We start from the raw sequence: 9,299 nt of genomic DNA, 5'->3' as shown, positions 1-9,299 counted from the left end.
CATCGTGGGAGTTGTAGTGCGCAGCGCGGGCAGACGGGGCGGGCCTAGGGCTCGGCAGCTTGGATCGGGAGCTGGGACAACTGGCTTCCTGGACAGGGAGTCAGGGATAACGGGCGGCATAGTCGGGGAACCTGGGACGGACTGTGTGGAGTGGGAGCTGGCAGGGGTTTTGCGGACAGTGAGACTAGGAAACGGCTGCATATATTCAAGAACCCTGGGACAGAGGTGCATGGTTGCAGAGATGGAGGATGACTGCCCTCCGGCATGGGGAGAGGGTAAATAACTGGCTGTGTGGATGGGGAACAGGAGAGGGAATGTATGGAGAATTGGTGGAGCAGGCTATAGGGATCCAGGGGAAGGGACCTGGAAGAGGGGCTTGTATTAACCATGAAAGTTGGCAAGACTGTGTGTGGACTGAGGAGCTAGGCAGACAGGTAGGCATATATCTACAGCACCCTGCACTTGGAGGTGCCCAAACAATATGTTACCTACATTCCCTCCAGCATCTAAGTCCTGGACACTAGGTAAATGGGACAGGATGGACAGAAGCTAAGCTTTTGTGTGGAGGAGTCACCAACTGATGTCCATCCTCATGCCATTGATGCTTTTGCTGGGAAGAAAGATGAATGCATAGCAGCAGAGCCTGACAGATGGGGACTAACCATGACAAGAGCTGTCCTTGTGGGCCCTTGGTGGTCTGAGTCTGCCCAGTCTAATAGAATAGGAACAATACTGGGAATGAGGGTGTGCATTCCAAAGTGACCAAGGGTAGCTGATGTAGACCAACCTGGGCAAGGAAGATGGACTGTCAGGAACCCAGGATTCCTGATGGAAGTGCCATCAGAGATCAGCCTCCACAGCTGGCAAATTGTGACAACTGTGGCCCTCTAGTCCTCTCTTGGGATGTAAGCACAAAGCAGACCTTGGTTTGAAAGGTCCTTCTGTGGGCTCTGGAGGAGTATTTGAACACTCAACCCCCAGCTAACGGTGCAGTTTGGAAAGGCTGTGGAACCATTAAGAAAGAGGTTCTCAGCCTTCCTAATGCTGTAACCCTTTAATACAGTTCCTTGTGTTGTCATGACCCCCAGCCATAACATTATTTTTGTTACTGCTTCATAACTAACTTTGCTACTATTATGGAGCATAATGTAAATACCTGTGTTTTCTAATGGTCGTAGGCAACCCCTGTGAAAGGATCATTTGACCCCCCAAAGGGGTTGTGACTCACAGGTTGAGCACCGCTGCTTTAAGACGTACAGCCCTGCTTCAGGAAGCACACCACTGGGCTTTCAGGATTTATATCCTTGCCCCCCTTCTGTTCGTATTTCTGTGTGAATGAAAATGTGATCGGCTAACTTCCACTCCTGTTCACTATGCTTTCCCTAACTGTTGTCATGCCTTCCATGCCATAATGGACTCTACTCTCTCTGGAACTATGAGCCAAAATAAACCCTTTCCTCCCTAAATTGCTTTTTGTCAAGGTATTTTTATCACAGCAACAAAAAGTAACACATCTCCACAACAGATGCTACCTTTGATACAGAAACTGTATGGGGCTTGGCTCAGGAGTGACTCAGATTATAATGGCTAGCTACCCCCATATTCTGTCCCATAGACGAGCAGACTGAGAGTGGGACTCTGGTGGTTCCTCAGTTCAGCATATCTCCAAATACAATGCTTTTGTTTGTGCTCATGGCAGAGACCACAGAAACTGAAGACCACAAAGGGGATGAGATGCTTGCAGCAGGGGACAAGGCTGCCCTAATCCCATCCCAGAAACCATTGGCAGCTCCTGTGCAGGCATAAATACTGTCACATACCCATGGCTGAGCTGTTACCCAGTCCCTTTACACTCATCTGACCCAGACTGACGAATGCTCCCCTGCCTTCACTCCCCAAACATGTATCCCACAGGCCATGTCAGGCACTGATTTGGGGGACCCAGGCCAAGACAGACCCTGGTTTACAGCACCCACAATTCATCATTCCCCGGAAGGTCCCTGGAACTACTAAAATCCTAAAGTAAATTTTAGATCCAGCTTTGGTGGTGCTCAATAGCACACAAAATAGAAGAACACAAGGGGGGAAGTCCATTGACAGTAATGAGGGTCAAAGAAGGTATCTGTACATATTTTTGGTAAGCTGGTTGCAATGGCCAATCATACAAAGGGACAAAAGATAGCAGTAATTCAAACATTAGAGAAGCCCCTGGTACTCAGGACAACCCAGGGCTTGGAAAGAACTCAGCTCAATGTTTTCCATGAGCACATTTATTTCTTGAGAGGTCAGTAAAGTTGCAGCCATGTCCTGCTGCCTAGGGTGGTACAGGGTGACACCCACATCTAAAGTGCTGCAGCAAATACAATCATTGTCACAGATGCCATTTGCCACACACCAGCATCAGGCTCACCACATACCCAGGAAGCCTTTACTTTATTCTCTTTGCAGTAGAGGTTCGACATGACTGGGCAGAGAACCAGGCTTACTGCCCTGGGAATAATCACATCACTCCACCATCAGCAAAGTGAACCAAGCAGCTTGGTGATTCCAATACTTATACACATAACAGGGACATTTTACATAAGGAGCTTGCACTGCTGGTTTGAACAGTGTCTTTGTACCCATGCAGGTGCTTTGGTCCTCAGGTCTTGGACTGTTGAGATAGTGGGGACAGTGCCTGTAATTGGGGTCAGTACCCACACCTGTTTCTGTGTGACAGAGACATGTTTTACCTTCCACCATCTATCAGATTGTACTTTGAAAGCTGAAGAAAGATTGACAACCCTGAGCTTATTAACCAAGAAACACCACTCTGGGTAGCAGCAATGTAAATTAATCTTCCCCTTTCTGCTTGAGAAGAACATTTGCAACTCTTTTCTGTAAATGTGTCCAGCAAAAATCTGATTTGGAACTGGTCAGCAGTAAATGGCCTGCTTCCTTCCACAGCCAGGAAGCAGGGCTGGTTTTGAACTTAAACTAAAATTTAAAATAAAGTGCTTTGTCTAAATCCTCTTGCTCATAGTAGATTTTCAACCAGAGCAAGGGAGTCCTAAGTTTGTTACTGCTACACCAACCTCATACACAAACAGCTCTATTTAGTGACTGCATGAAGGACGGGGGAAATGTAGCCAGCTCTCTCCAACCAACCTGAGATGTGCTTTAGATTCACAGACACCTGAATTAGTGTTCATGAGAAATTGCTTTAAGACTAGCACTCTGCCAAAATTTCAAGACAGAAACTGAAGCCACAAAAGAATGCAGCGGAGATAGGAGAACAGAGGTGACTCACACATGCACACTGTTGGCACCTGGTGCATAATCTTAACGATGTTCATTTCAACATAATTACCCCATACCGGGAAGAAACAGAAGTGGAAAAACAGCTTGGAGAAGAGACTTCACAGCACACGGAAGGCCCTGAGGCTACCTGTTTGTGCCCCCATCTCTGCACGGAGACCCTAGAGGACAGGTCTTAGATGTGGGTAGGAAGCCAGGAGCAGGATGCTCATAGGGTCATTTGGAGGCTTGGGTGACTACAAACCATTTGTTTTTTGGGTTTTTTGTTGTTGTTGTTTTGGGTTTTTTGTTTGTTTGTTTGTTTTTGTAACTACTGAGAGAGAGAAGTATAACCTAAAATTCTGATGCCTTCACACCTGAATAAACTGAACATAAATGTCAAAAGCAATCAAACTAACAAAACCTGCATAAGCTGAGCATTCCCTAACCCAAAAGTCTGAAACCTAAAACTCTGCCTGTGCCATAGCTTTCAAAGAGTTTCGTGTTTCTGAAAATTTTATATTTGGGATTCAGAGATGCTTAGATGGTAAAAACTTACCAAGATATTCCAAGATCCAAAATGTGCCTGAAACACCTCTGGCCCCAAGCATGTTAGATGAGGGCTACTGCCCCACACTGAAAATATAGCATCAGAATAAGAATCTCTGACACACCATAGTCTCTGGGAATTGAAAGCTATACATCACAATTCTGCACACTGTGTGGAATAACAATACTTCAAGTAAAGCATAACATTTAAATCATGTCCATTCCCAAAAAGAGTAGTGGGGATAACTGGCTTTGAGAACAAATTTGGTATTGATGGATCCATTCTGGAACTTAGCCGTGACATAACATGAGGTGATCTTTAAAGGCAAATCATGCTAAAATGTCTCTTCAAAGTCACCTGAAAACTACTTGAGATTCATTCAGGTTCTTTTTTCTTCTATATTTGTTGTTTGTTTTGAGAAGGGGGTCTCATGTAGCCCGGACTGGCTTAGAAGCTAACATCCTCCTTTCTCCATTTGCTAAGTGCTGGAATCACAGGAGGCCTGCATCACCACACCCATCAAGAATTTTCAATTTCTTTTTTATTCTATGTTTATTTGGAACTAAAATTCACTGGGCCCAGTGGCTGTGGTCTGTACTCCCAGCTACTTGAGAAATGAAGGCAGGAGGATCAGAGTTTCAAGGTATAATTGGGCTACAGAATGAATTACAGGGCAGCCCAGTCAACACTTTAGTGAGACCTAACCCAATAATAATAATAATCATAACAATAATAAGTTAAAAGAGGGCCAGGGAAATAGTTCAGTGGAGAAGGGCCTGTCCAGCGTTCACAAAGCCACAGTTTTAATCCCCAGAACTGAGTAAACGAACCAAGGAAAAAAACAAATGGATTTCTGATGTGGTTTTCCAATCTCTCTTGCTAAAATTAAAAAAGAACATATTCCTATAATTTTGGCTTTCATAGACATTTTTGGTAAACAACAGTGACTTTGCCCCTGAAGTTTCTAAAGAACAGAGGAGGCCAGAAGGAGTTTCCTCACTTCATATCAGTGATAGAACTCAGGTCCTCCTGTCTGCCATTCCACTGTTATGGGAAGAAAATGGCTATCATTGACAGGTCAAAACACAACACCCCACCCCACGGACAGTGACTCTGGAGGGCTGTGAGACCTGGTGAATCTACAGTGCCAGGGACACAGACGAGGACAGCACCTTATGGATACGGGGGACACTGAACCCAGGTGCCAACTTTATATTTTTGCCACAGTAAACCAAAACCAAGAATCCCCAAAATGTGGCCAGAAGTCCCTGTTCACAGTAGAATTCTGAAGATCCCATAAAAATTCCTGCAAGTTTGGCCCATTGTTATGAAACTTCTATGCCTGAGACTAATTGGCACCTGGGATACAGAATAATTTCCTCAGTTGCCCTAAAAGTTCTTTGTTTTATCTGCTGGCTGTATTTGGCAAGAACAATATATGTGTGGTCATGCCCTATAAGCTGTCACTCATTGCTCCCAAAGTCAGCCTCAGCATATTTGAGCTTAGCATACTGCCTATGCCATGGGAAAAAAACAGAGCCCCTGGCATGAGAAACAAACAAACAAACAAACAAAAAACATATCTGAATCTCTACACCTCTATTTGCAAGAAGGCTCAAGTAAATCTGGAAGTGTCTGGCATAATCTGCACAGGACACATTTAGTGTTTGCATAAGTTTTTAACTTCTATGGCTAATATCAAAGGTGAACACCTTCTCACACTTGTCAAAACACATCTTTTTCCTATTGCAGTTTCTTCATGGCTCAAAAATCCTTCCTATATCCATACACCTGTCCCCAGGGTCAGATGCACTATTTAATTCTAAACAGCAAGATATGTGAGGTGGTCCATCCTGCTCACAGCAGCAGCCCACGTGCCATGGTCCAGACACAACAGTCCCTGAAGGAGAGAGGAAGAAGTAGGTGGACTGGGATCCCTCCTGCCTACTATCCATAGTCTAGCGGAGCATGTGATGCCGGTATCCATCTTATCCTCAACACTTAGATGACATGTGACAGCTGGAGCCAGGTGCTCCCACTGAGTATCTGGTAGCAAATTGGACTGCATTATCACTCGTCTTCCAGGAAGCTTCCTGGCCAAACAAGGCAGATTGCTTTTTCCCTTTAAAAATCAAGATTATCAGAAAAAAAAAAAACAAGCTTGACACACATCTGATGGCACTGGCTCCGCTGTTCTGGTGGGGGCCTTTGTGGTCCCACCCTCCAGCTTTGAGGACAGGGAGAGCTACGTGCAGGGCTCTCTGGGTGCTCCATTCAAGGTGTGTTTGCCTCTGTGCCTGGGAATCAGCTTCTTGTTCAAGAGCCGGCTGAGGGTTGCCCCCTTCTTCAGCTTCCCCTCTGGCTGCTGCAGGAATACCAGATCATTATGTGACTGGCTCATGCCTGGGTCTTTCTGCTGGTGTCGCCGGCGGAAGAAGAGCTTGGCGCTTTTCCTTAGAATTCCTTCTGCAAGAGGGGAGCACAGGAGTGGTCAGGGCTATGGGATGATGATGAGCCCAGACCAAGGAGGAAGCAAAGTTGTCAGACACCCGTGACAAGAAGCCAGGCGCTCCCTCAAGGAATAGCCACTGCCCACAGAGGCAGACACCATAGTCAAGCTGGTGGGAGCCACTTTTACAGAGTGAAAGTAAGAACCTTCCAACAGCAGAACTGGCAAGCCTGAACTGTTGAGTGAGGAGGTCGGGATTCCTTGTCACCCTTCCCCTTTATTAGAACCTCTGTGATAAGCAGGGCTGTGCTGTATGCCCAGGGATGAAGGACATGCTCCTAACAGTGAGCTTAGAGTCCCATAAATCACGGCACTCGTGTTCTTAATGCAGTATTGTTCTTTGAGGAATAAGGTTTATTTTTTTTAATTAATTCTAGGTCATTCTCTATACTTACATTAGGATATTATATCTATTTTATCTACCAGTCCATGCATCTACTCACCCACTCACCCATATTAGAGACTAAGTCATATGAAATGTGTTAGTGGATCATTTTCAACCCATGTTAGGCTGAGAATGTAGCTCAGTGGTAAAGTACTTGCCCAGCATGTACAAGGTCCTGGGTTCAATTCCCAGCATGCACACACACACACACACACACACACACACACACACACACACACACACACCAATGAAAACAACAAAAACAGAGAAGGAAAAAGAAGTGGTCAAGACAAAAATGAAAGGAAGTCCTTGACTTTGTATGGTTCAACTCCTTGGCACAGATGCCAAGTATGGTGTATGGAACAGGAAACGAAGAGTGGTCGCACTAGTTGGGGTGAAAATGGTGCTTGAAAGTCAAGTGCAGGCATAGCGCAGACAAGAAGCAGCTCAACATCATTACCAATTAGTTTAGCATCCTATTAGCCCAGGACCAGCAAGGCCGAGGGAAGTGCCAGGCTAGCCCATGAAGTTCATTACTGTTTGACTCAAGGGGTTGTATTCAGAAGAAGAGAAGCCTGGCCATGGAGCCAGGAAGGCCTGTCCTGAATTTGAAGGTTTGTTTGGCATATGAGCCACATCTAACAGTCATGACACACATACATGGCCTCCTGTGTTGCTCATGGATGGAGGAAGAGCATGGATGTGCTTCTGTGCACAAAACACATGCCAACATGTTAGCATCTGATGGTGGGGAGGAGACTTGGTAGGGATCTCCTTAGCATCCATATTCACAATGGAAGCTGGTTGCTTTAATAAGCCACTTGGCAGACTAACTTTGGTGACGAGTTTGTCTTGTCCTATCGGCAGAAGCAGAGAAGCTGGACTGCCCCAGGGGGGTGAGCTAATTTAATCTGTATAAACTTGCCTGAAAGTATTTTAAAACCTCTCCCTTAACAAACAAATTGCCTGTCACAAACAGGCAATTGCTAGGGTCTGGAGGATGCAGGAAAAGAGAATGAAAAGGCAGCAAGTACCAGTCACACAAATATCAGGCTCTAAACCATAGCCTGGTGTTGCCTCAGGTGGGAGGGATTGTTCCTAGAGGGAGTCCTGTCTCTGAACAAGAGGCCAACTACCAGTTAGTGTTTGGATTGCTGGGCACTAACCTCCAGCTACACATTTCTGGAGCTAGCCAATGAGTAAACACAAAGACACTCCTGTGGGTAATTTTGTAACTTCAGAAGCATAATCTGGGCAGAGGACTGAGCTATAGTACGGGTACTCCTGGCTTCCAGGGGGTTCTAAGTCCTAGGTTACCTGGGCTGGATGTAGGGAAGGAGGGTCTGTGAGGATTTCAGACCTGCAAGCACCTCCTGGGTTCTGCTCTAGGTTAGCTTTGGAATTCCCAAAGAGCACAAACAGCTGGGGAGCTCACGCATGAAATAGAGGAGATTGGAGGGTAAATAAAAGCCTGAGAAAGGAGCATAATAATCCACGCCCTGGGTCAATGGTAGACCCCAGAACCCTTGTGATAGGAAGGGCCCCTGTATGTCCTGAACTGAAGCTTGGCCTGGGGCAGGGACTGTGTTTTGGGTCAGGATAGTGCTATGAGCTGAACTGTATTGTCTTCAATTTCCTGTATGGAACTCCTAGACCTCAGAATCTCAGAATGTACCCTTATTTGGAGATGGAGTTATTCCAGAGGTGACCAAATTAAAAAGTGATAATTAAGATGGGGCTAATAAAACATTCCTGATGGTGGCCTTATGACAAAAGAAAATTTGAAGCGATACTGAGAGGGAAAATGATGTGGAGGATGGGAGGCAAAGATAGAGGTATCTATAAGGCAAGGAAAGTCAAGGATTGTTGCAAGTTCCTGAAGTCAAAAAGGCTAGGGGTAGTTTCTTCTTCCTGGTCTCTGAAGGAGCCAGTTCAATGGACACTCCCATCTCAGGTTCCAATTTAGAAATAAAAGCTCATAAAACTACCATTTAATACACTAGGTTTATGGCACTTTCTACACCCCCAGGAACATGAACATAGCCAGGAAAGGAGACAAAAGCATCAGGACATTGATGATGGTCAGAAACCAATGAACACTGTTCCACTAGGTTCATGGAACCCCAGCAGGCAGAGGTGCAAACAGCCATGCCCTCATCCTCCGAACAAAAATTCAGCCAGCATTTTATCTAAACTGTTGAAGTCTGGTTTTCCATTGGGCCGTCTGAGGTATCAGGGTCTAGTACATCTAGGAAAAGGAACATTTCACGTGGCTGGGTTAATGGCTATTGCCCTGCCTCAAGTAATCAGTACCCAAGGCTGCAGTGTTTATAGGGGTTGGCCAAGGAAAGAGAGACAGGCACTGTCTTGTGTTGTGGAACATTACATTGTTTATGCTGTGGAATATTTGCTTAATGATGCAAAGATGTGTTGCATTCTTTTATTTGCATTTGCTTAACTATATAAAGCTGAGTTACTTTGTCTATCTAAAATACCTGATTGGGCTAATAAAGAGCTAATCGGCCAATAGCTAGGCAAGAGGAAAGATATGTGGAACAGGCATGCAGAGAGAATAAATA

General features: G+C 45.4%; 1 protein-coding gene across 3 annotated transcripts in view; it reads right to left on the bottom strand.

Moving 5' to 3' along the window:
* Positions 1-2,254: 2,254 nt before the first annotated feature.
* C2cd2 (C2 calcium dependent domain containing 2) overlaps positions 2,255-9,299 on the bottom strand; it is a 69,426-nt gene continuing 62,381 nt past the window's right edge. For 2 of the 3 annotated variants that reach the window (XM_005073778.4, XM_021229409.2), the window contains exon 14: positions 2,255-6,292. In XM_005073778.4, coding sequence (XP_005073835.1) covers positions 6,072-6,292 — 221 coding nt within the window. In that variant the 3' untranslated portion in view covers positions 2,255-6,071. The remainder of the gene's footprint in view (positions 6,293-9,299) is intronic. The other variant, XM_013116177.3, reaches the window with a different exon arrangement.

The sequence above is a fragment of the Mesocricetus auratus genome, unplaced genomic scaffold (genome assembly GCF_017639785.1).
Source record: "Mesocricetus auratus isolate SY011 unplaced genomic scaffold, BCM_Maur_2.0 Super-Scaffold_100008, whole genome shotgun sequence".
Lineage (NCBI taxonomy): Eukaryota > Metazoa > Chordata > Mammalia > Rodentia > Cricetidae > Mesocricetus > Mesocricetus auratus.
The sequence above is the reverse complement of the archived record's forward strand: the minus strand, read 5'-3'. Positions and strand labels throughout refer to the sequence as shown.